Source organism: Entelurus aequoreus, linkage group LG07 (assembly GCF_033978785.1).
Source record: "Entelurus aequoreus isolate RoL-2023_Sb linkage group LG07, RoL_Eaeq_v1.1, whole genome shotgun sequence".
In the NCBI taxonomy this organism is placed as follows: Eukaryota; Metazoa; Chordata; class Actinopteri; order Syngnathiformes; family Syngnathidae; genus Entelurus; species Entelurus aequoreus.
The window spans coordinates 46480541-46507350 of NC_084737.1; the positions used below are offsets into that span (position 1 = coordinate 46480541).

At 42.7% G+C, this 26810-nt stretch overlaps 1 protein-coding gene across 3 annotated transcripts; it reads right to left on the reverse strand.

The window, feature by feature from the left end:
- Positions 1-234: 234 nt before the first annotated feature.
- Positions 235-25269, reverse strand: LOC133653921 (nuclear receptor coactivator 6-like). Of its 3 annotated transcripts, XM_062053758.1 has the most exons (18): positions 25169-25269; positions 24134-24458; positions 22506-22661; positions 22181-22303; positions 21897-22016; positions 18822-19619; positions 18563-18694; positions 15089-16065; positions 14754-14983; positions 14535-14635; positions 9221-9624; positions 8890-9114; positions 5638-8527; positions 1652-1702; positions 1529-1559; positions 1038-1079; positions 665-798; positions 235-583 (listed from the first exon to the last, which is right to left on the reverse strand). In XM_062053758.1, the coding sequence occupies exons 2-18, from the start codon at positions 24417-24419 to the stop codon at positions 537-539; spliced, it is 6747 nt and encodes a 2248-aa protein (XP_061909742.1). In that variant the 5' UTR covers positions 24420-24458; positions 25169-25269; the 3' UTR covers positions 235-536. The 3 variants fall into 3 exon arrangements, with proteins under 3 accessions (XP_061909742.1, XP_061909741.1, XP_061909740.1); XM_062053757.1 differs by having other exon boundaries at positions 8890-9111; positions 14754-16065; XM_062053756.1 differs by having other exon boundaries at positions 14754-16065.
- Positions 25270-26810: the final 1541 nt, after the last annotated feature.

The following is a 26810-nucleotide window of genomic DNA, read 5'->3' on the forward strand; positions in this document are numbered from 1 at the left end:
GATCATTGCACCTATTTGTATTTGAGATCTTTTTTAACTAAGGGACACTTTTCTAAATAAGCTCCATTCATGGTGCAAGTTGGTTGTGATTTGAAAACAGAGTTAATGTTTAATTCACATTTTCCTCACCAGTGTGGCATTCAGTTTAGGTTTTCTTCTGTAAATCAAACTGCTGCCGATAGTAGTCTAAACACAGTCTCTAACAAGTTGCAGTAAACACCATAATGGGACTGAAGCAGTAGAAAATTTTATTCGGTATTACAACATGACAAGCTCCATTATCAGTCTAAACATGATTAATCCAGCATGTTACAAAAAAAGCACATCCATACAAGCACAATTGATATCCACACATTTTAACTACAATCTCACAGTATTTGATGGACAATACAACATTACTCTTTTTAAAACTATCTGTACATGATTTCTTCCTCCAGTGAAAAATCATAACCCGGGACAGAAAATCAAGTGTTTCACAGCGGCAAAATAAAAACATAACCATATAGTTCACACGTTGTCAGAAGAGTCATTTGCTCCTATTTTGACTTCCTTCGTTTGGCCTGTGTGGGGCTGGCTCCAGTTTCTGTTGGAGTTTAGATAATACACGTGTGTTGACCGTCATACGAATGTAGCAGTCCCCATTATTTATTACAGTATATGGTACCTTTTACAGCAGCATTTGTCCCCGGCCGGGCTGATCTCTTCCGAACACCACTGTCTGCAATTGGCTCCTCCTCCACTTCTTTCTCTGCGCGGGAGCTGCGTCTGCTCGGCCCCTTGGGTTTCTCCACAGCAGCTCTAGGAATAGCAGATACAAGAAAGACAAACAAGAGAAAGAAAGCAATAAAACACAGCATTATTAAAGAGGAGGCCAGTTCAACTCAGCACTACTCAGGAAGATAAAAATACCGCGCAGGACTCTGCTGTTTTTCCTCATCTACCACAGATATTGTCCATCTTCATCCTGACAGTTCCACTACGTCAACATGATGAACACTGCTTGTGTCTTTGCAGCGCAAATATGTACAAATACATACCTTGGTACTAAGTTGATGGGCGTCTTTCTTTTCTTTGCCCATCTGTGATATAAGTGGAAAAACAGCTGTAAACTATCAACTGTGCTGAACAAACATGGCTTCACTTCCAAACCATATTAAAACAATTTCCAGAAAAAGAGATGAGGCCATGAGTCAGTGGAGTTGTACTTTCTTGATAATAGGCTGAAATTATACTTAACCTGAGACATGCATTAGTATGAGTCGTTTGTCGCATGCTAATCATACATACCATGTGCTGAAGCCACGAGGCTCATTGATTTCACCATGTACACCCTTGGCCAACCACATAGTCTCCCTCAGTTTCAGTAGTTAGAAATGTCTAAGCATTTCTTCTTCAAGAGCGCACGTCTTAAGGATAGGCCAACGTTTAAGATATCAATAATAAGGAACACCTCAATAAATCCCTTTTGTAGTTAAATCCAGCTAGTTATAAAACAGTAAAACAATACTTAATGTACAATAAATCTTACCCCTGATCAGGACCTGTCAAGGCCTCTTCACCTGAACAAGACAGAAAAGAGATGTCCGTGTCAACTCGTATTAAAAGTAGATATTGAGAAAGTTTTATTTTAGGAGCGTGATGACACACTCACTTGTCTTCTCACTGACAACAGGCTCTTCCGAAGCTTCTGGATGGATAGAATCTGAGGGAAGAAAGGAGTCAATACACATTCAGCTAAAATAAACAGAAAATAACCTATTACTCAGCTTGTGATACAAATAAATCAATACCCATTATAAAACAATGTAAAAAGGAACAGAACACAACATACATGAGTTAACATTTTACAGTGGGTACGGAAAGTATTCAATTAAAGTATTTCAATTTTTCACAGTTTCATTGCAGCCATTTGCTAAAATCCAAAAGGTTCATTTTATTTTTCATTAATATACACTCAGCACACCATTTTGACAGAAAAAAACAGAAATGTAAAATTTTTGAAAAAAACCCCTCAAAAATCACATGTACATAAGTATTCAGACCCTTTGCTCAATACTTTGTTGATGCATCTTTAGCATGTTCTCCCTGTGACTGCGTGGGTTCCCTCCGGGTACTCCGGCTTCCTCCCACCTCCAAAGACATGCACCTGGGGATAGGTTGATTGGCAACACTAAATTGGCCCTAGTGTGTGAATGTTGTCTGTCTATCTGTGTTGGCCCTGTGATGAGGTGGCGACTTGTCCAGGGTGTACCCCGCCTTCCGCCCAAATGCAGTTGAGATTGGCTCCAGCACCCCCCATGACCTTGAAAGGGACAAGCGGTAGAAAATGGATGGATCTTAGTCTAGTCAGGGAGGTGACCAAGAACCCGATGGTCACTCTGTCAGAGCTACAGCATTCCTCTTTGGAGAGAGGCGAACCTTCCAGAAGGACAGCCATCTCTGCAGCAATCAAGCATGTATGGTAGAGTGGCCAGACAGAAGCCAGTTCTCAGTAAAGAAGTTTACCAAAATGCACCTGCAAGACTCTCAGACCATGAGAAACAAACTTATTTGGTCTGATGAGACAAAGATTGAACTATTTAGCGTAAATGCCAGGTGTCATGTTTGGAGGAAACCAGGCACCGCTCATCACCAGGACAATACCATCCATACAGTGAAGCATGGTGGTGGCAGCATCATGCTGTGGGGATGGTGTTCAGCGGCAGGAACTGGCAACTGCAGCAATGTACAGAGACATCCTGAATGAAAACCAACGCTTCTCATCCAATCTGATGTAGCTTGAGAGGTGCTGCAAAGATAGGTTTGGGAGGTTTGTGGCATCGTATTCAAAAAGACTTGAGGCTGTAATTGCTGCTAAAGGTGCATCAAAAAAGTATTGAGCAAAGAGTTTGAAGGTGTGCAGGTGATTTGAGTTTTTTTATTTTTAATGATTTGCAAAAAATTCTGTCAAAATGGGGTGCTGAGTGTACATTGAGAAATAAAATTAACTTTTTAATTTTAGCAAATGGTTGCAATTAAATAAAGAGTGAAAAATTTAAAGGGATCTGAATACTTTCCTTACCCACTGTATATACCATTAATTAGGGATTCTTAACCTTTTTGACTTCGGGGACCTTATAATGCAGGCCACAGTGGCCACAATCAGATTTTTTTCCAGCAGGCTGTTTAGATTAGTAAAATGCGATCTTTATCAGACTCCAGTTTAAACGCGCACAGGACCCAATGTGGCCTCGACGTCACTTGCATGCGAAGTTCGATAAACTGAAAACAAATGAACAAGGAAGTCGCTACTACTACTATTACAATATACATTGAAAGTCGCCACACCTTAAAAATAAGTGTTTTTTATGTGAATAAATTAAGAGTATTATAATGTAAATTAATATATATATATATATATTGTAATATATTTTGGAGGGTTCTATTCTTTTTATGGCTGTTAAGTAGAGGCATTGCAGATATCCTCATGGATCTACGTTCGCTTTATTTTTCAACTCATTTACTTTACTTATTGTACATAACATGTAAGCCAATACGGGACAGTGTACACGTCAATTCCGGTCCTTCGCTATTTCTTTGGAATCAAAGTACATATATATAAATTAGGCCGCCGGAAAAATACTTCGCTCAAACAGGATATTGTGATAACGTATCCACTTCCGTTGGCGGGCTGTGTCTTTCCCTGCACACACAAATGACATAGCTTGCCCAAAGATCGTATTTCCATTTAAACCGAAGTCATATTAAAAAAGATCAGATTTCAATCGGATTTGGACTACCTCCTGTTGGGGCCCAAATCTGATGCGAAATGCACTTTGGAGCATTTAGACTGGAAAAAAATATCCCATCTGTGTCATTTGAGGGGCCAATAACTTTAGCTCCAGACTTCTTCTGTTTGACATTACTGTCATTACTGCCACAAGTGGTGGGAAAGTGTATTACAACTCAGTATTGCTTCGGGTCATACAGACCACAGCTGAGAAACAGATACAAAACTAAAATACATAAACAAAATACAATGCTTTGCAAATCCTTTTCAACCTATATTCAATTGAATACACTGCAAAGACAAGAAACTTACCGTTCGAACTGGTAAACTTTGTTATTTTTTGCAAATATTAGCTCATTAGGAATCTGATGCCTGCAACATGTTTCAAAAAAGTTGGCACAAGTGGCAAAAAAGACTGAGAAAGTTGAGGAATGCTCATCCAACACTTATTTGGAACATCCCACAGGTGAACAGGCTAATTGGGAACAGGTGGGTGCCATGATTGGGTATAAAAGCAGCTTCCATGAAATGCTCAGTCATTCACAAACAAGGATGGGGCGAGGGTCACCATTTTGTGAACAAATGCGAGACAAAATTGTTTAACAACATTTCTCAACCAGCTATTTCAAGGAATTTAGGGATTTCACCATCTACGGTCCATAATATCATCAAAAGGTTCAGAGAATCTGGAGAAATAACTGCACATAAGCAGCAAGGCTGAAAACCAACATTGAATGCCTGTGACCTTCGGTCCCTCAGGCAGTATTGCATTAAAAACCGACATCAGTGTGTAAAGGATATCACCACATGAGCTCAGGAACACTTCAGAAAACCACTGTCAGTAACTACAGTTTGTCGGTACATCTGTAAGTGCAAGTTAAAAATCTACTATGCAAAACAAAAGCCATTTATCAACAACACCCTGAAACGCTGCCGGCTTGCTGGGCCCGAGCTCATCTAAGATAGACTCATGCAATGTGGAAAAGTGTTCTGTGGTCTGACGAGTCCACATTTCAAATTGTTTTTGGAAACTGTGGACATTGTGTCCTCCGGACCAAAGATGAAAAGAACCACCCTGATTGTTATAGGCGCAAAGTTCAAAAGCCAGCATCTGTGATGGTGTGGGGGTGTATTAGTGCCCAAGGGCGTGGGTAACTTACACATCTGTGAAGGCACCATTGATGCTGAATGGTACATACAGGTTTTGGAGCAACATATGTTGCCATCCAAGCAACGTTATCATGGACGCCCCTGCTTATTTCAGCAAGACAATGCCTAGCCATGTGTTACAACAGCGTGGCTTCATAGTAAAAGAGTGCGGGTACTAGACTGGCCTGCCTGTAGTCCATACCTATCTACCATTGAAAAAGTGTGGCGCAATATGATGCCTAAAATACACAACGAAGACCCCGGACTGTTGAACAACTTAAGCTGTACATCAAGCAAGAATGGGAAAGAGTTCCACCTGAAAAGCTTCAAAAATTGGTCTCCTCGGTTCCCAAACGTTTACTGAGTGTTGTTAAAAGGAAAGGCCATGTAACACAGTGGTAAAAATGCCCTTCTGCCAACTTGTTTGCACTGTGTTGCTGCCATTAAATTCTAAGTTAATGATTATTTGCAAAATAAAATTAAGTTTCTCAGTTCAAACATTGAATATCTTGTCTTTGCAGTGTATTCAATTGAATATACGTTGAAAAGGATTTGCAAATCATTGTATTCTGTTTTTATTTAAGAATTACACAACTTGCCAACTCTACTGGTTTTGGGTTTTGTATTTTTTGGCGGCCCTATGTTTAGGAAACACTGCTGTAAATGGCCCTAATTGGACCAAAATTTACACCAAATTTTAAGGATTAAGAGAGGTTTACCTGGTATGGTATTTATAGTTTCAGCAGGAGTCACCACTTGTGTAATGGTAGGCTCAAAAGACAGAGGTCCAGCCTGAGAAAGAGGAACTCCACTGACGCTAGCAAGAGGAGATGAATTTGTAGGTGGGGCATCCTGAATAGATCCAGGCACAGCAACAATTGGAGCAACAGATGGTACTGGATTTTGAACAGGGGTGACTGTAGAGAGTAAGGTGGCTGAGGAGACGGCAGTGGTCACACCAACTACAGTGACAAGGGGATTCTGAGAAGTCACAGCATGTGTGAGATTTGAGATCGAAGCTGAAGTACTAGGCAAGGAAGCCTGGGTAGGAACAGAAATCTGACCAGGAACTGTCATATAGGAGGAGACTGCTTGTGTAGTAATGTTTGGCCCTGCAACAGTGGTGTGGGCCACTACAGGCATGACATGGGGTGGAGCTGCCACAACGGAGGACTGGGCAGGTATCTGGGAATCAGCAGTTGCAGGGAAAGCTGTGGTTACCTGTGTCAGCTTACTTTTCAATTGGGCAGTGGAAGAATGAGACATGGGGCCCTTTCTAAGTGTGCTTGGACTTGAGCAGGGAGGAGGAGATACAATGGTAGGCTGAAAGGATGATGATGCTGAAGAGCTCGAATACGATGGCTGACTGGCTGGGGGACTTGACTTCTGAGCAGAAGTTGCTTCACTTCGATTCTCTATTTTAAGAGTCCCATGAGTGATTTGCTGAGGAACTGAGGGGTCACCAATTGGGGTGGATGAGGACACACTAGTTTGAAGCTGTCCAACAGTGCTTCGGGCAAGATGAGAGGTGGTTATGTTCCCTCCTAAAGCCTGTGTGGCGCTTGGGGCAGTAGAAAGTTGGATGTTGGTAGTAGACATTTGGATAGGTCCCACCATCGTGACTGACTGAGATACTACTGTGGAATTGGATGACACAGTCGGTACTTGAAAAATCGGGTTAATAAAAACAGGGGTGGTGGTGATAAACTGAGGTGGTCGAGGGACAGGTGTCTGATGCCGGATATCCTGTGGCCGAATATTCTTGTTTGGGAGTGCTACCATTGTGGGGACCTTAGATGCAGCAACTTGAGATGTTGTGGCAGAAGTGATGGGGTTAGGTGTAACAAATACAGTGATCTGGTTTGGAGAAATAGAACTAGACGAAGCAGGAATTTGTATAACCGAGTGAACACTTGTTATAGGTTTAGGGCCCATGCCAGGTTTGAGAGTCACATTGGATTGGCTAGGGCTAGAATTGATGTTCGAACTGGCACTAACTGCTAAAGAAAGATTGGTGTGAGTTGAAGTAATTGGGCTGGTGCTTACACTCTGGGCAACATTAGTGTTACTGAAGTTTGGACAAAGGGTGGTATTTACATTTAGATTGGAAGTGACACCAGGAGAGGACAAAGGGTTTAGCGTATGACTGTGAGTGCTATTGAAAGTCATGTTTGTACTCGGATTCATGTTGTGACTGTGAGAAGGGGTTGAAACAGCAGGTTTAAGTTTAGCTTCCGATTCATTAAGAGGTGCAGAAGGAGCAGAGGCTTGCATGTCTGCACTCTGAATATTACTGTGAAGTTGTCTATCTGAATTCACAGACAACTTGGAACTGTCTTTTCCAAGAACATCCCTAACTGTACTGCCATGCACAGGCCGGTGAAGCATGTTGTTGTCCAATAGCTGGTTGAGGGAAGTAGGAGCAGGTCTGACAGAAATTGATCCCTCAGAGTCTTGCAAAGGTGCTTTGTGTGTTGGCTGTCTATCTACTGCCCCAACCTGCAGCTCCAAGTCAGATTTAGGCTGCTGAACAGTGGGGAGACGAGGACTTGTCATTCTAGGAGCTGATAGATCCCTCACAGGCTGAGACTGAGACATTGGACGTTGGTCTGCTGTTGTCGTTAAGTTACTTTCTCGGACTCCCTCAGGTAAACCATGGAAGGTACTCTGAGTCTGATGTGTCTCCATGCTACCACTCAATTGTGAAGCTAAAGATACTGCATTTGGAGTTACTGAGGTAGGGCTTAGCATCATAGTTTGCCCCTGAGGGCTGACCAGTTGTTGAGGTTGTGGAGGGCAGGTGATGGTTACTTTTGTCCCTTTTTGTCTTCCAGGACTTGGTGTAGCTGACTTACGACTAGAAGCTGGACTTGACCTACGACTGTTGCTTGGACTTGCCCTTTTACTTTGTCCTCCAGACTGTTTGTCCTGTTTAGTGCCTCCTCCAGGACCAGTAAGAAAAGGCTGCTGAGTACTGTTAGCGTTGTTTCCACCACTTACATTGTTGCTGTTGTTGCCTGGTAAATTTAAGTTTGGAGGTGCCTGTCCAATGGCTTTCAAAGTTGTTGGGTTAAGCCCTTGCTGATCAAACCCTCTGTTTAAGTTAGACTGCCTAGGAGGCAGAGGAATGTTTATTTTAGGCGGAAATAGCCCAGCAATTGAAGCATTGAGCCTTTCTGGGGAAAGATTGATTTCAGAGGGCTCAGTGCTAGGGGGACGATTAGTTGGGGTGAGGGGGTGATGGTATGGTCTGGGGCTGGCCCTGTTGGGAGTTTTTGGTCTGGAACTTTGTGAAGTTGTGGGGACATTGGGGAAATGAATGCCAGACATAGGTCCTCCTTGTTGAGGCTGAGTCGGTAACTGTTGTTGGGGACTGGCCCCAGTGTGCTGGGCCACTGACGGTGCAATAGGGCCTTGTTTCGTCACATGTGAGGTGGGACCCTGGTTAGCAATCATCTGTTGGGCCCCATTTCCAGGCTGCATGCCAATTTCGGGACCACTTGGCCTGTCCGGTTTTTGGTGGATCCCAGAAGCGGTCTCCTCAGAACCAGTTCCTTGGGGGCCCTGTGCTGAATCAGGAAGTGACATTCTCCGTGCAGCACTCGCAAGCTAAAAGACAATACACAGTACAACCGATTCAACAAAAAAAACTCAGTAAACTCAAAATACAATTTAAGTAGCTCAAAATACAAAGTCGATTAAAAAAATCCATCCTACTCTAAGCGTTTTTTACAGATTATCTAGGAACTGTGGTCAAGCAGGCATACATCGTGGGAAGATACCCAATCACAGACTACTCCTTTGTGAGATTCCTTTTATCCTAGCAGTTTTTGGTACCCACACAAGCACAGAGAGAAAATCTCATTTTGATGGCAATGCATACTGTAACATGTTTAGAGTTACTGTGTTATTTCCCAGAACTCAAAAATTGTTAAAATGTTTCATATACGGTAGTCAGCACACGCCCTTACCTGAGGATTTATAATCAGGGGCATCCCTCTAGCTTTGTCAGGCGACTGTGCTAATCCTGCATGTCCTTGAAGGCTGATCATTACAGGCAAGTTCCCTTGCTGTGACACAGGAAGTCTCTGCGCGTCAGGTTGATTGCCAATGCCACGAGGAGGGAGCTGACCTCCTGGGGCAATGGACATGCGATTTTTCTGCTCTTGCTGCATCTTAAGCATCATCAGCATCTGCTGTTGTAGTTTGTGGTTTAAATTCAGTAGGTTTGAATATTGTAAAGTCCTGAGTCACTTCAAATAAATGTAATAAAGGTAAAGTATTGTGAAACAATAAAATTACCTGTTGTTGCAGATGTTGTTGCTGACCTTGCTGCTGCGGCTGCTGTTGCTGCAGCTGATGAGGGTGTATTTGGGGTTGGCCTTGACCTGTAGCTTGAGGTCCTGTCATCCCTTGAGCATTCTGAAGGCCTTGCATCTGCAACTGTTGCATCTGCTGTTGCATCTGCTGCTGCTGTTGTAGTTGCTGCTGCTGTTGTAGTTGCTGCTGCTGTTGTTGCAATTGCTGCTGCTGCTGCTGTTGCAATTGCTGCTGCTGCTGTTGTTGTTGCATGTGCTGCATTTGTTGTTGCTGCTGCTGCTGCTGTTGCAGCTGCTGTTGATGTTGTTGTTGTTGCAGCTGCTGTTGCATAAACTGCATTGGTACCTGCTGTAATACTCTTTGATCACCAGGTTGGCCAGGAAAACCTTGAATCAAACACATACCAAATAGAAGCATGTTAACATAAAAAATACAAGCAACGTTGCTACAAAATTAAGACAACTGCCTACATAATCAGTAAAAATATTTCTATTGTCACTAACTTTTGTTTGCCTGACACTCACTCTCATCCCAAAAATGTGGTATTACAACTGCCTACATCCATCCATCCATCCATCTTCAACCGCTTATCCGGAATCGGGTCGCGGGGACAACAGCTCCAGCAAAGACCCCCAGACTTCCCTCTCCAGAGCAACATTAGCGACTTCCTCCTGGGGAATCCCGAAGCGTTCCCAGGCCAGAGAGGAGATGTAATCCCCCCATCTGTTCCTTGGCCTGCCGCGGGGCCTCCTCCCAGTGGGACATGCAACGAGGACCTCCCTAGGGAGACGCTCGTGAGGCATCCGCACGAGATGCCCGAACCACCTGAGCTGGCTCCTTTCCAAGCGAAGGAGCAGCGGCTCTACTCCGAGTCTCTCTCGGGTGACTGAGCTTCTCACCCTATCTCTAAGGGAGATGCCAGCCACCCTTCTGAGAAAACTCATTTCGGCCGCTTGTATCCGCGATCTTATTCTTTCGGTCATGACCCACACTTCATGACCATAGGTGAGAGTAGGAATGTAGATAGCTCGGTAGACTGAGAGCTTTGCCTTCTGGCTCAGCTCTCGTTTCGTCACAACAGTGCGGCAGAGAGACTGCAATACTGCCCCAGCTGCTCCGATTCTCCGGCTGATTTCCTTCTCCATCTTTCCCTCACTCGTGAACAAGACCCCAAGATACTTAAACTCCTCCACCTGGGACAGAGTCTCGTCCCCTACCTGGACTGTACAATCCATCGGTTTCCTGCTGAGAACCATGGCCTCAAATTTGGAGATGCTGATCCTCATTCCAGCCGCTGAACACTCGGCTGCGAACTGATCCAGTGAGAGCTGAAGGTCACGAACCGAAGGTGCCATCAGGACGACATCATCTGCAAAGAGCAGTGACGCAACCTTTAGCCCCCCAAGACGTATACCCTCTCCGCCATGGCCACGACTCCGCCTAGAAATCCTGTCCATGAAAATCACAAACAGGATAGGTGACAGAGCGCAGCCCTGGCGGAGACCAACCCCCACTGGAAACGGATCCGACTTACATCCAAGCACCCGGACACAACTCTCGCTTTGGTTGTACAGAGATTGGATGGCCCTCAGCAGGGTTCCCCTCACTCCGTACTCCCTCAGCACCTCCCACAAGATCTCCCGGGGGACGCGGTCATACGCCTTCTCCAAATCCACAAAGCACATGTAGACTGGATAGGCATACTCCCAGGCCTTCTCCAGGATTCCCGCAAGAGTAAAGAGCTGGTCAGTTGTTCCACGACCAGGACGGAATCCACATTGCTCCTCTTGAATCTGAGGTTCGACTATCGGCCGGACCCTCCTTTCCAGTACCTTGGCGTAAACTTTCCCAGGGAGGCTGAGTAGTGTGATACCCCTGTAATTAGCACACACCCTCTGGTCCCCCTTTTTGAAAAGGGGAACCACCACCCCAGTCTGCCACTCCCTCGGCACTGTCCCAGACTTCCACGCAATGTTGAAAAGGCGTATCAACCAAGACATCCCCTCAACACCCAGAGCCTTCAGCATTTCTGGACGGATCTCGTCAACCCCCGGCGCTTTGCCACTGTGGAGTTGTCTAACTACCTCAGTGACTTCACTCCGAGAGATCGACGCCGAGCCCCCATCATCCTCAGGCCCTGCTCCTATCAGGGAGGGTGTGTCTGATGTAATTGGGTTCAGGAGTTCCTCAAAGTGCTCTTTCTAACGCCCTACGACTTCCTCACTTGAAGTCAGCAAAGTCCCATCCTTGCCATACACAGCTTGGATGGTTCCCTGCTTCCCTCTCCTGAGGTGCCGTATGGTCTTCCAGAACAGCTTTGGTGCCGCCCGATAGTCCTTCTCCATGGAATTCCCCGAACTGCTCCCACACCCTCTGCTTAGCCTCGTCCACAGCCACGGCCGCTGCCCTTCGGGCCTGTCGGTACCTTGCAACTGCCTCCGGAGTCCCCCGGGATAACATACCCCGGTAGGACTCCTTCTTCAGTCGGACGGCTTCCCTGACCACCACTGTCCACCAGGGTGTTCGAGGGTTACCGCCCCTTGAGGCACCTAAGACCTTCTGCCAACAGCTCGCAGCTGCAGCTTTAGCAATAGAGGCTTTGAACATTGCCCATTCCTGTTCAATGTCCCCAACCTCCACAGGGATGGCAGAGAAGTCCCTCTGTCCGGAAGGACTTCAACTGCCTACATGATCAGTAAAAACCTTACTATTGTCCCTAACTTTCATTTCCCTGACACTCTCACCCCAAAAATGTGGTATTACTGTAATGGCCATTTTTTGACAACTTTTGACATTTGCAATCAAGCAATTTACTGTTGTACTACTTCAAGATGTCTAGGGCTTCTCGGTTTAGGCTTCTGCCCCCGGGACTCAACCCCAGATAAGCGGAAGAAGATGGATGGATGACTACTTCAATATGCTGCAAAAATTCTGATATCATCCAAGTGTGATTCATCTAGAGCTGCAGCTATCGAATATTTTAGTAATCGAGTATTCTATCAAATATCCCAATCGATTAATGGAGTAATCAAATAAATCATATTTTTGCTTGATTTTGTATTTTTTTTGTCCTGTTCAGCTTTTCAGACAAATCATATTGTTGATGTAGATGCCCATATCGGCTGTACAAATTTACCTTACAAAAGAGAAGTGTGGGATACTTCTCTTGTTGCCTTATTTGTATTTTGACTTTATTAAATGGATTTATATTATTTTTGGTGCAGCCGGGCCGGAGCAATATTTTTGTTTAATTAAGGTTTAATTATACATGTTAAGGGCAGCACGGTGGAAGAGGGGTTAGTGCATCTGCCTCACAATACGAAGGTCCTGAGTAGTCTTGGGATCAATCCTGGGCTCGGGATCTTTCTGTTTGCATGTCCTCCCTGTGACTGCGTGGGTTCCCTCCGGGTACTCCGGCTTCCTCCTACCTCCAAAGACATGCACCTGGGGATAAGTTGATTGGCAACACTAAATTGGCCCTAGTGTGTGAATGTGAGTGTGAATGTTGTCTGTCTATCTGTGTTGGCCCTGCGATGAGGTGGCGACTTGTCCAGGGTGTACCCCGCCTTCCGCCCGATTGTAGCTGAGATAGGCTCCAGCGCCCCCCGCGACCCCAAAGGGAATAAGCGGTAGAAAATGGATGGATGGATGGATATACATGTTAAGATGTGCCCTCAATTATTGTGTTTGGCCTAATTGTCCTTTATTTCCTAAACGCCTGTTTTCATTATTGAAGGCTGACACGCACGGCTGAAATGCGTCCGTCGTTGATTGTGCCAATTTGTGTGTGCTAATAAAAACATGCGCTCACAGCCCTATGTGCAGTGTGGTGTGCCCGCTTTAACAAAGTTACTGTCTCTCGTGCGTTTTTAATTGATTATTACATGGTGCCGTTTAAATGGTGGTTTCTCCACGCAAATCAGCTGAGCTGTTTTCAACCTGCCAATATAAAACAATATAAAAAGACAAACCACTTAATAATGACGACAACAGTTTTACATTTTAAGAATGCAATACAGTTCATTGCATTATTTGCATGCAAAATAGTAATCAATGTTCATCTTGCCATCATAACCTGTTTGAGATGAAAACACATATATATATAAAATTAGTTAAAAAATAATATTCCCTATATATATAAAATTAGTTAAAAAATAATATTCCCTGAGAAAGTTAAAATAAAACTATATTCTCAGTATCAAAAATAAAACAATAAGAACAGTTTTCATTATATCAAACATAAAAAGTGAATTAGGTAGTGCCTTTAATACCGCATTTGAAAGATGCAACCAGTGATGAGTCACCACCAAGCAAAAACCGCACATGCTCAGAAAAGTAGTGTCAGATTTACTGCCTGTACGAGCACCCACTGGCAGAAATGTAGATCGACGCCTATGCTATAGAGACTATAGTGGGTGCAAGTGATAGCTATCCAAGTACCATGTGGTTGCATGACTTGAATAACCCGAATAACTTTGCACAAATACTTTCGCATGGTTACTAATTGAACACGACAGCTTTGATAGCGTTGTTAATTTTCAACACCTTTTGGCGGCATTGAATGACTTTGTGGGAGTGAAAGAACACATCCTGGTTATCATAATGAATAACATTTATTTTACTAACACAACTTTTGCATTTACATTTGATAATAGATGACTCACCTCGCATCTGGACGTCCCTCAAATCGGATGCTTTCTCGACAGGTGCTACAGCATCGAACTTGTGCTATTGTGGTATGCGAGCTCCACTTTGCAATGTTTGCATACTACTGCGTTTTCCTTTGATTTTTTTGTGAAGTGTTCCCACACTTTAAGAAGCGACAAAAGTTGTCTAATGCCCTCGTTTTGCTATGGCTCTTGTCCACTGCTTTATGCGGCGTCTGCAATTACGAGTTATGACGGCGAAAAGGTTTTCTAAACTCAAGCGTATTTAAAAGAGCGGTGTTTGTGCAGTGCAGGGGGCGTATGATCTGTGACGTGAACATGCTGTGCAATACCTAAACAGTCCGTGCAAAACTTGAGCTTTGACTATTGTTTACTAAACGAGGAAAAATGCCGTAAAAAAAATTAACGACGCCTCGAGGCAGCAACTATTCCTCGAATACATTTTGTAATTGAATTACTCGAGGACACGTTTCAGCTCTAGATTCATCTGTGCATCTACAATTATGCAGCAGAGATTGGCTCACATTACATGTAAAATCTTATTCAAATGCACCTTTAAAATTTGATTTAAAAGTGTAACATTTTATAATCGTTATTATATTGTATATAGCAGAACAAACGAACAATACCTGCAGGCCTATTGTGGCCCGAGCTATCCAGGCCCAAACTCTGTTCACCACCTAAATTTTGCAGTTCAGAATCCTCCATAGTACCAGTCACATCAAGACCACTGGAAAATAAAGGGAATAAATTAAATATTTTTTAAATTTAGTTGTAATGTTAGCATACATTGATCTGGTTCTGCAAAAATACACCTAGGAAAGCACATACAATTAGCAAATGCTTACCCTAGCGCCTCTCCTTGCTGGGGTCCTTCTCCATCTTTGGGCTTCTTCTTTCGTGCAGGTTTCTTCTTTTTCGGTTTGACCTGGTTACCCCCACCTGCTTTTCCACCTGGTCCAAACTGGCTGGCTGAGATATCACTCTGCAGTAGATTTACCAACAGCGGGCTTGTCAATGTTACATCTTTACTGACAGGAAAACCACCTGTCTGTGCACAAGGTCCCCCCAATGGAACCTGACCCGGGAATTGTGAGTTAAAGTTCATGCCATGACCTGCAAAGTGTCCATTTCCCATTTGCATTTGCTGTGGGCCCCCCATCATGCCTTGTGGCTGCTGTACCTGCATATCAGGGACCATCTGTTGGACCCCCAAATCGCCAGTTCCGCTATTGGGATCTCCCAACGGATGTGGGAGTGGTTGAGAAGCCTGTTGCTGCTGCTGCATCACCACTTGCTGCTGCTGTTTTTGCTGCTGCTGTAACTGCTGCTGTTGCAACTGCTGTTGAATAAGAGGGTGACCAGCAGGGAGCCTCATTTGTTGTCCATGCATGCCCATTACTTGATTAGGATTGCCAGTAAGTGGAACCTGCTGAGGCTGCTGCTGGTTCATCTGCTGGTGGTGGTGGTGCTGCTGCTGCTGAATCTGTTGCTGCTGCTGATGTTGTAATTGATGCTGCTGCTGTTGTTGCTGTTGTAACTGCTGCTGTTGAAGATGAGCCATTTGCTGCTGCTGTTGTGGAGTCATCTGCTGCGGGCCAACCTGGCCCTGAAACTGAGCCATGTTTCCTGTAACATTTGGCGAGGGACCACGCATCATCTGGCCAGGCATGACCCCAGGAGGCATTTTCCCTACAAACGCCTGTTTGTTGCCTTGCATTTGACTTGCAACCATTTGTTCCATCATGGAATTTTGCTGCTGCTGCTGTTGTTGCTGCTGATGCAGGACCATTGCCTGATGCCCTTGACCTCCAACCATCTGACCCTGCCCATGAATCACCCCCTGGCCTTGCTGAGGCATCATTTGCTTGGGTGGGGTCATCCCTCCTCTCTGCCCTTGACTGAGAGGCCTTGAGAGGACAGTCTGACCTCCACCCTGGCCTTGAACCACCTGGCTGGGGGACGAGGACACGGGTTGGGCCTGATGCTGGAGGCCCATCATCTGATTCTGAAGGCCTGGCTGCTGCTGCTGGGTCATGCTAGGCCCAGTAGCTGTGCCAGGGGACTGACCTGCCATGCCACTTTGTACACCCATAACATTGGGTTGGACATGTGGTGGGCCTTGCATTGAATTTGGTGTCGAAGATGACTGTTGAACTCCTGATGCAAACAGACAGGGAAAAGGGGCAGTTTACACATATGAAGTTAACATAAGTGACATTGCTACCTTCAGCTACTTGACTGTGTGTAATTATAATTAGGTTGAATCATGAACAAAGTTGAACTAGATAAAACAAGTGAAAGTATGTGTATCACAAAGTGTGTAAACACTTGAATTAGATTGTCATAACCCAAAGCTAAATTTGACACTAAAAGTTATTGTGAACATGGATACAGTCTTCACTCACCACATCATGCTTCAAATATTGCGGCTTCACTTCATCACAGATTTTTTAAAGCATATTCTACATATCTTTGGCCTAAATTACGGTAAGTGTTAAATTGAGTCTTAATATGTCCTATATGTCTTACAGTGCCCACAGCCCTAGGGAGGATAAGCGGTATAGAAAATCGATGGATGGATGTATAACAGCGCAGTCTTATTTTGTAATATTGGCGATCGATAAAGATAGTCACCAAGCGCGACTTTCGTTACTGGTAAAGGGTGACATATGGAACACGGCAGCGATTAGGCGCCATCTTTTCCACGACAATCAACTTGAATAACTTTTTGATGCACTTTATCTTCGACTCCTGGTTCATCAAAACACATCTCCATATTGGTGAGCCTTTGAGGTGAGCAACAGCGGGACGTAGCAGGACTCAATGGGATTTGGCACACCACTTAATGCTAAAAAGACTTCTATCAGCAATTGTCCAGGCTATGTTAAGTAGAGATGATCTTTGCTGATTAAGGATGCACTTCACCTTCGACAGCAATAACCACATGACATTGGTGAGCCTTGTGAGCGATGTGGAATGACAAAGCACGGCACGTAATGCTAACAACACAGCTAATGGACGAGGCTATCTTAGGTGCAACTGTCAAGTTGACTAAGTTTTTGCAGAACAACACAGCTATAGTTTCACCATAACAAATCCCAGTTATGAAAGTAATATTGTAGCAAAATTATTTGCAAATGCGTATCTCAATCTATGCGTTTATAATCCAATTCATGTGTCTGTGTACTTATATGTGTGTCTGTATATCAGAGTGTGTGCGTGATCAGAGCTGTGTGTTTTAAGTTTTTTGTCTGTATTGTTTTGTCGGTGCATGGGTAAAAAAAATCAGTTACAGACAAACAACTCTTTTTACAACTTTGGATAGCTGCACAGCCGGACAACTCTTACACGGCAGAAGTGTCGCAAAAGTCACGTGTAAAAAGACGGCCAGTCAGGGTTCCTGCTTCACACAAATCTGATTACAGACACACAAATATTTTTATGCGCACACAACTCTTAGACTCAGATTGCATTGCACATAAACACATCTGAATACGCGCACACGATTATGATTACACACACACAACTCTTTCACAACAGAAATGTAGCAAAAAGTCATGTGTAAAAAGACAGTCAAACGAAGAATTACCGACAGATTATTTTTTTTTACCCACAAAAATCAATACTGACAGACAGCTTAAAACATGCACAAGCGGATCTGTTTACACACACACGCACGCAGAGATACAGACACAAACATTACAGACACGTGAATTGAATTACAGACACACATATTGAGATACCCATTTGCAAGTCATTTTGCCAGAATAATACTTTGATACTCAATTCAAACTTAGAGAATGTGACAAAGTATTTCCACGTACTGGCCGTGTTGGCTATAGCAATGATACTTGGAGGATCATTGGGCTACTGGTAAGTACTGTAATCTACAGTAGAACGCAACCAATAATGTTAAAAAAAACAAAAACATTTTTAGAAGGTTGTAAACCGTTCATATGCTCCAACTATGAAAATATTCGACTTATTAATAATAATCATACTTTGTGGAAATTTGTTTACCATTGTCAGGCCTGGAACCAATTACCAATTAATAACCGATGGACGATTGTAACACACAATGTCAATGGTTACATTTAAGACGCCAATCATTAATTCAAACTTAAAAATATGGTTTGGTGACAGACTCCGTGTATCATTTGTTTTTCCACGTGAAACCAACACTAAACAGAAAACTACATGTTTCTCATAAGTCATTTTGCAAGTAAAACAATGTGTCATGTTTTTTTGTACATATATTGATTAAATCAAATATTAAAAAAAGAATAAGTGCATAAACGTATTTTTTGTAAATCCATTTAAAACGATGAGTTCACCAGGAAGCGGTTTGACATGGTAAATTTGGAGGCTTTTGCTGACATAATTACACTTTTGGAAAGCGACAAAACACAATGTGAAATATAGACCACTTTGAAGTAAAGGTGTCAGTGAACGCGTCTATCAAACAGATTCGCAAACATTGAATTTTTAACGCCTGTTATCATTTGCTCAATTTTCTATTTGATAGATGATGAATTCGTAAAAACGAGAAGTTATACATTTTTAGTCTTTGTTTAAAAAGTGAAAGTGAAAAAGTGATGTTTTTGTTTTTCTAATGTTGGTTTAAAAAAAACAAAAGCTACTAAGGGCATTTTACCTGTGTGTGTCAATGTTTGGCTACTCTGTAGCTGCTGACTGGATCCTTGACTGGGGGTTCCTGGAGTATTAGCGCTCACCTGACCTTGAGAAAAGTTTGGGTTTGGGAAGCCCATAGGCCGCTTTGGCATACCTGTAATTAGTACTCATTGACTTAGTCATGTAAGCTATCAAGTGTTTTCTCATAAATAACATATTGTATATAGGGCTTGGTTATTTTAAGTGTGCAATGTCATTCACAACAAAAAAAGGTTACTGACCAGGATGAACTTGTGTTCCAGGTTGTCCATGTTGGGGCATTCCTATGAATCCTTGTTGCATGGTACCTTGTTGGTTGAGGGCTGCTCTTCCTGGTGAGCCAATACCCTGAGGAAAACCCTGTGGTGTTGTAGGCCTCTGAGCCATCATGGGGGGAGTACCAGGAGAACTCTGCTGAAAAGGAGATGATGAGGACCCTGGGGACTTGGCAGTGAGATTTCCCTGTGGGCCAGATGTCGGTGGAAGGGTTGGAGGAGGTCGAGGTGGCCCAACAATACCTCCAGGGCCAACCTGTGGTACTTTAGGCTGGGGGGCAGCAAACTGACCCATTCCTGCCTGCTGTTGCAACTGCCCCTGTCCAATTGCATTAAATACCTGACCTGCCTGCTGGCTACCAAATGGATAAGGTGGTGGAGGGTGACTGGGCGTCTGAACTGTGGCAAGAGAAGGAGGTCGTTGAACCATCTGGGCTTGAGGTGGAGGCTTCCTCCAGCCAGGGCCTCCTTGGGCAGCTGGTGTCTGAAGCATTCCAGAGGGGGTCCAACCAGGAGGCATTGCCATCTGGCCCGATGGGTTGAATGGATGTCTGGGTCCAAGTTGAGAGAGCTGTGCTTGCTGTTGAGCTTGTTGCTGTTGATGATGTTGTTGCTGAAGATGTTGCAAAGCAGCAGGGTTGATTGGTCTTCCAGCCTGCATATGATGGGCGGCCTGTGGAGGAATGGGACCAAGGGGACCAGCCTGTTGGTGTTGAAGTTGTTGCTGCTGAACTGACATGCCTGGCATCATTGGATCCATGACATCTAAATTAAGAATGTAAATTTGATGATATGATACAGTTCTTTGGAGTACACAACAGTAAAATATCTATAAGGGCTGTCAAAGTTCCCCTTTAAGGGGAACTGCACTTTTTTCGGGAAATTTGCCTATCATTCACAATTCTTATGTGAGACAAGCAAATATATATATTTTTTTAATGCATTCTAATAATGTGTACCGCATTCTAATAAACGTTGACAAAAGTCAGCTAACAATGGCAGTCATGGGATTTGTTCTATTCCGCCTATTAAGCACTCTAAAAAAAACCTATTACATGTAATATTTACAAATGTTGGTCATTTTAAGCATACAACGGCGTATTAATTTCAAGAATGCATCCCACCCAACGTTCAATATTTCTTTCAACAACAACTACTAATCATTGCAGATTTCATGAGAGCCAACAGCGACTACTTTTGGACAATTGATAACCCAGAGACTTATATTTTTGAGCCAGAATATATGGAAGATGAGCTACAAGTTTTAGAAGCTAAGTGATAAGCAGATCCAGCAAGTAGGACAATTGCTAAAAGTTCAACAAGAAATACAAGCTACGAACATAATAAAACAATGTCTGCTCTGAGTGGGATGCCAACTGATGGGATGTTTATATCTTCCTGCTTAGATGAAGAATTAATCATAATTCTCAAGAAGGTAAAAGAAAAAAAGAAAAAGAAACAAGTGTCTTAGTCGTGTCTTTCTCATCACCACTGGGTCTAAGTAAAATGTCAAAATTGACGACTTCTCAGTGTATTGCCACAACCTTCTAATATACAAGTGAGATGCATGATTTATAATCTAGAATTAACGTTTACCAACTCAGAGGCGATACAGCAGCTCACCGGCTCAGTATGTCAATAGCTGCATAAGCTACTTACCTCTCTGTGATCACGGCGCCGCTAAAAGTGTTTGTTTTTTTAACAATAACGCTAAAACTTGCTTAATATTCAGGTCACCACATGTACATGGAGTATTGTTGGCGGTTTTTGGATGTTTTTTAGAGGGCTTTATGGGCGCAACACTGTATATTACTTCCATTAGCTGCATTGTTAGCCTCCTCTGTATATTACGAATTACAATGCATAAAAAAAACAAAACATGTGTTCTTGTCGAACATAAGGATTGTGAATGATAGGCAAAAAGTTCCCCTTAAAGTCTCTTGCAAAAATTCTGAGTCGCGGGTTGTGATTTTTGGCGGCCTGTTTTTTAATGTATGGTTGCTTATATAGGCTTTCTTTTCTGTCCTCACAATAAAGCAAAGCTTGAGTGTATTAGTAGCGAACCCTAATCCTACACAACTTTTCCTGGTTGTGGTGCCCCCAATCACCTTAGCCTGCCCCAAAACACACTCATGTAAATGAGGGATTTGCAACTACACCAGAGCCCAGACAGACACACAAACTAAAGACGAGACGAGAGAGAATTTGTGGCAAAATTAGACTACAAAATGTAATTAATTATTATATACATCCATCCCTCTTCTACCGCTTGTACTTCTCGGGGTCGTGGGGGTACTGGAGCCTATCCCAGCACACTCCCCCAAAAAAAGGGGGTGGAACCAAGTGTTTTTTTATGTCGTTTTTACCATTTCCAGGTCTAAATTGGCTGTCAAAATGTACCAACATGTCAGATTACATCCTCGCCCTTCAGCTATCGAGGTGAGAGGCATGATTTATGATCTGCAATAAACTTTCACGAGCAAAGGAAGCAGCTTACCACCCCATGATGTAAACATAGACAAACATGCAAGTGGTCACAGTGCTGCTATGAATTGTTTGTGTGTGTTCGCGTTTATAATAACAATACCACTAGTACTTGATTAATATTCAAATCACAAAATGTAAATTGAGTATTGTTGGTCCTTTTTGGATGTTTTTATACTTTTATTTACGAGTTAGAATTCAATAAAAAAAATACATCTGTCCTTATGTTTTTCATATTGATTGTGAACAATAGGCAAAATTCCCCCCCAAAAAAGCAGTTCCCCTAGACTGGATTAGACCTCAGGTTAAAAGATTCTTATGTCTGTTCTGTGTGCATCTGTGTCTGTGTCCATTTTGTTAAAAAAAAACAATTCATGTTTAATGAACAAACATTTGCATAAATGAAAAAAATTGTCCAGTCTAAGGTTGGATGTACATTTAAATAAGGTGCACCTGTTAAAAATTTAAAACTATTATATGCGATTATTCGCAATTAAATATTTTAATCGTTTGACAGCCTTAATATATACAAGTACTGTACTTGTTTAAAGTATTTACCTGTTTGTGATGACGGTCTTGAAAGGCGTGGATGCATCTGTCCACTGCCACCTGGTACTAGTGCCTGACCTGGCATAGCTGGGCTTGGGGGGACCATCGAAGGATTGGTCATCCTCATTCCTATTTGTGGAAAAATGCATTATTCATTTATGTTGCCTAACAATAAAAAGTTACTGGGTGATTATCTTGAGGTGGGCAATTCCATTACTGAGTACTCCTGTACCAACGGAGACAAATAGATATTCAAGAATTGTTTCATTGTAGCAGTGAAAGACCAAATATACCTGGACCAGGCTGTCCTGGAAAACCAACATCCATTCTCATCTGGCCAGGTGCTCCAATTGGTCCGTTAACTCTAACTTCTTGCCCACGATTTGGTCCCCCTGCAACATTGATGGCCCCCTCTCCTGAGGAATAGTTGGACCAGTGCAAGTTACATCAAAAGCCATTCTCATCTTTGATTTGTGGTTTGTTAAAATTGTTTGAAATGGAATCACCATATACAACAAATGACTACTGCAACAAAATTGCAATAACATGCCATGAAGGTATAAATACATCATATGTTAAGTGGTCACAGAATTAAATGAAATTCAAAACTGTATCCACCTTCAATCTGCACAGAAAGAATCCCCAGGTCTCTGAGCTGCTGCTGGTTGTTCTGAGCCAGCAGCCTAAGTCTTTCAGCAGCATCCCGTGGAATGTTGAAGGTAACGCGCACACTGTTCCACGGCTCTACGTGATGTGGATGCAATTTATTGGATTCTAAAAAAGAACACAATTTACAATTTCAGTGTACAGGTAAAACTAAAACTAAAAAAAATTCAAAAAAATTCAAAAGCTTATTGTCATCAATTCAACTTCAAATGTGAAACTAAAATATGGAATAAACTCATTACATGTAAAGTGTGAGATATGTCAAGCCTTTATTTCTTATGATTATCATGGCTTGCAGTTTTTTAAAACCCCAAGTATAAAATAAAAAATTCAATTTGAGGTTTTCATAAGCTATAAACCAAAATTAATCAAAATTATATCAAACGAAGGCTTGAAATATCTTGAGTTGGATGTTATTATTCTATGCGTTTTATAAGCCTAACAAACACGCTGATCTGCGGTGTCCAATGTTTTCTCGTGTAGTAGCGACTTACTTTTATTTACGTAATACAGTATTCTGTTGACATGAGCTGCTTCATCGAAAAAAAGCAACCATCGGTGTCTATTAATTTACACTGCAGCCGCATCAAAAAATGATACCTTAGGTTTTGAAACTCTGATTTATACATCAAATAAAATATATACTAAAATAATCACTTATTTGAGGCGCCAGTGACAAGTCAACTCTTCATCTACAAGAGGTAGCTCAATTCGACAGATCACAGACACATTTTTTGTTTACGCTTAATCCAACTGCTCAAAGAAGTGACGTCACGGCCACATTGGAGTAACATTGGGGCCTGAACACAGTCAATCCCTGAGGACCTGTCCAGAGATGCCTAGTTGGCAGGATCCTGGAAGCAGTCGTAGGAGACGGCTGGGCCTTCCCACATCCAACAATATATCTGGGACCCAGGAGGCAGGGTAAAAGGAGAAGACTTGCCACGCCAACTATGCCCCGCTGAACCGCCTGCGCACTTGATTCAAGTCATCTATGAAGTGGTGCCTTTCAGAGAGTGCGGCATGCGAGTGTGGTGAGCCTGAGCAGACTGCCGAGCACATCATCACCAGCTGCCCCCTAAGCAGCCTGCCCTCAGAAGCTGACCTTTTCCCACTGAGAACCAGAGACGAGGGTGTAGCTACATGACACTGAGTAGGCCATCTGATGGTATACGAAAGAAAAAGGGGCCTGTGCGCGTTTATACTGAAGTCTGATGAAGAACACATTTTACTTGCAGTGTAAACAGTCAGCTGGGAAAAATCTAATTTGGTCTACTTTGACCTGCAGTGTAAACATAGTCTATTTCATTAATACATTTCACCTTGTAAATCTAATTGCTGGAATAAAATAACTTTGCATGTTATGCATATTTTTTTGAGTTGTATCTATATACAAAATAGAAATCCGATTAAAAGAATGTTTACAAAACACACAGTCATGTAATACTGAGATCAATATTGATGCTATGGTGAAAATACAAATGTAATTCCACACATACAGTTAACATGTTGCAAGGCCATTCATACCAATTATGCGTTTATAATGCAAGGACAGAATGGTGTATGGTTAACATACTAACCCATATCAAGCATGTTAGGTAGACCGCTTAAAACCGTGTCCAGCTTATTCATGAAGTCTTCATCTTCCATATTCCCTTGAAAGGCAACAAAAACAGTAAAGTATTCTTCTCCCTGATGTCTTTCTTCTGAGTTATATAGATGGTTGTCTCCATCCTGGACATTCGCAGGGCTTCCATGGCAACTCTCAGCATCATCACCAACACCAGAATCCCTGTCGGAGTCATCATCTTGCTCCGGGTCCTCCGTCCTGTGGGACAGCTGAGGTGAAGTGCCTCTGTGCGCCATGCTCCTCTTTCTAGGAGAGGCGTTGGGAGCCGTTTTATGCTAAAATTGCGCACAGAAACACAAGAGATCATGTCTGATGTGGACCACTGTCATTGTCAGGAGTGATGGCTGTGTCTCATCATCACACGAACAACACATCACATGGTAATTATTCTCACAAATATAAAAAAGTGTACACTGTGCAGGATTCAAGCATAGAAAGTCTGCACTTCAATTCAATGACGTCAAAACGCGAACGTCACTTGGACGTTATGCCTTGGGTTAGTCACTCTGAAACCCAAAATAATGCGTACAACAAATGTCTTGTTTTGGCACCGAATGGGGTGCAGGTGATGTCTTAACTACAAAAATGCAGACATTATTGTTTCATACTAGGAGTTAAATATTATATCTCCATGTAGCGTGGATGACATGGCCCAGCAGTAGCGGGCCTAAGCGCAAGCGTCTGCACAAGTTAAACAACCAGTCTAGTAAAAACAACACATGTATACAGCATTTAAAACATATGTGCGTTTTGCATTGCTTACTAAAATGCTTATTATTTAATGTACTTAGAGAATGGACAAAATCCGTGACCAGGCGGATCCTTAGCATCTACGCAAGCGTCAATTAGCAAGCGCTAGTGACATGCAGGTAATTCACCGCGGATGTATTAAAACGACAAATGATAGCGTCTCAGTTTCTAAAGGTTAACATGTGAGCTGCATATTATTTACGGTAGGTTACAATGTGATTCGAAAACGTCTTACCGCACATGTTCCTCTGAAAATGTAAGCGACCTATCCACATCTGCTAGCTAAATTAGCTAACAAACACGGATCACGAACTAGCCAGCTAAGCACTTCCGGTGAGGCTTTTAAAAATAAAACAAGCAGCATGAAGTATTTAGTACAGTAAACTTTTACAATTCAAATGTACTTAATGTTTAACTTTTATACATTATGCAATTATATCTTAATGTCATGATAAATAAAGTATTCTCATGTTAACTCATCATTATTATATTAATCCAACTGTATTCTGGAATACCAATTAATAATCAAGCACGGTGGTACAGTGGTTAGTGCATGTGCCTCACAATACAAAGGTCCTGGGTTCGAGCTTGGGCTCGGGATCTTTCTGTGTGGAGTTTGCATGTTCTCCCCGTGACAGCGTGGGTTCCCTCCGGGTACTCCGGCTTCCTCCCACCTCCAAAAACATGCTCCTGGGGATAGGTTGATTGGCAACACTAAATTGTGAATGTTGTCTGTCTATCTGTGTTGGCCCTGCGATGAGATGGCAACTTGTCCAGGGTGTACACCGCCTTCCGCCCGAATGCAGCCGAGATAGGCTCCAGCACCCCCTGCGACCCCGAAAGGGACAAGCGGTAGAATATGGATGGATAGATGGGCAATTAATAATCCATCCATCCATTTTCTACCGCTTACTCCCTTTTGGGGTCGCGGAGGGCGCTGGAGCCTATCTCAGCTACAATCGGGCGGAAGGCGGGGTACACCCTGGACAAGTCGCCACAGCAGGGCCAAGCAATTAATAATCTAAGAACATAAAACAGTTGGTTGCTAAAATTAACATTCAAAATAATAGTACAGCAGACTCACACTGTATTATTTGTGGAAGAGTTGATTATGTTTATTTTCAAAACAATAACAATCACATGAAATCAAACATCAAATATTGTGCAAATGTGCGCATGACCATCTACAGAACACACAACTAGCATAAAAATCTATATTGCATCCTCACTCACAAGAAGAAGAAGTTCATTTTGGATTAGGAGCAGTCTGGAATAACATAAAACCACTTTAGAAAACTTCACAATCTATGTTGGTTTTACATAACTTCACAAAGTTCACAAAAACAGTATGGTATGGTGTATTTGTTTCTGACGTCTCTTAACAGGTCACATTGAGATGCATCACCTTTACGCTCCCACAAATCAACACGTCCAAAAATAAATGTACAACCTTTTCTACAAACTTGTGGTGATAGAAAACATAATGTCAACAACCATATATTTAATATAAAAATAGACAGATTGTAGTAAATTCACAAATAATGCTTCAATGCCAGTTACAAAACACCCCCAGCAACTGTAAACACAAGAAGCATACAGTATCTCTGAAATTACTGTACATCTACATATATACACACACAATCAGTGTTGGGACAAAGTAACGCGTTACTGTAACGCCGTCAGTTTCGGCGGTAACTAGTAATCTAACGCGTTATTTTTTATATTCAGTAACTCAGTTACCGTTACTACATGATGCGTTACTGCGTTATTTTACGTTATTTTTTATGTGGTATCGGCTAGAAACAGAAGATCTGAGTGTGTTTTATTGGAGCACTGCGGTGTCGTCATTCTGATTATTCCTCTGTCACAAGCCGGAG

Coding starts and splice junctions, on each gene's coding strand:
- LOC133653921 (XM_062053756.1), bottom strand. CDS start 24,419: ATGGCGCACAGAGGCACTTCACCTCAGCTGTCCCACAGGACGGAGGAC. Junction 22,017..22,180: donor TCCAGGACAGCCTGGTCCAG/GTATATTTGGTC, acceptor TTCCACAAATAG/GAATGAGGATGACCAATCCT. Junction 16,066..18,562: donor CCAAACATTGACACACACAG/GTAAAATGCCCT, acceptor TGTTTGCATCAG/GAGTTCAACAGTCATCTTCG.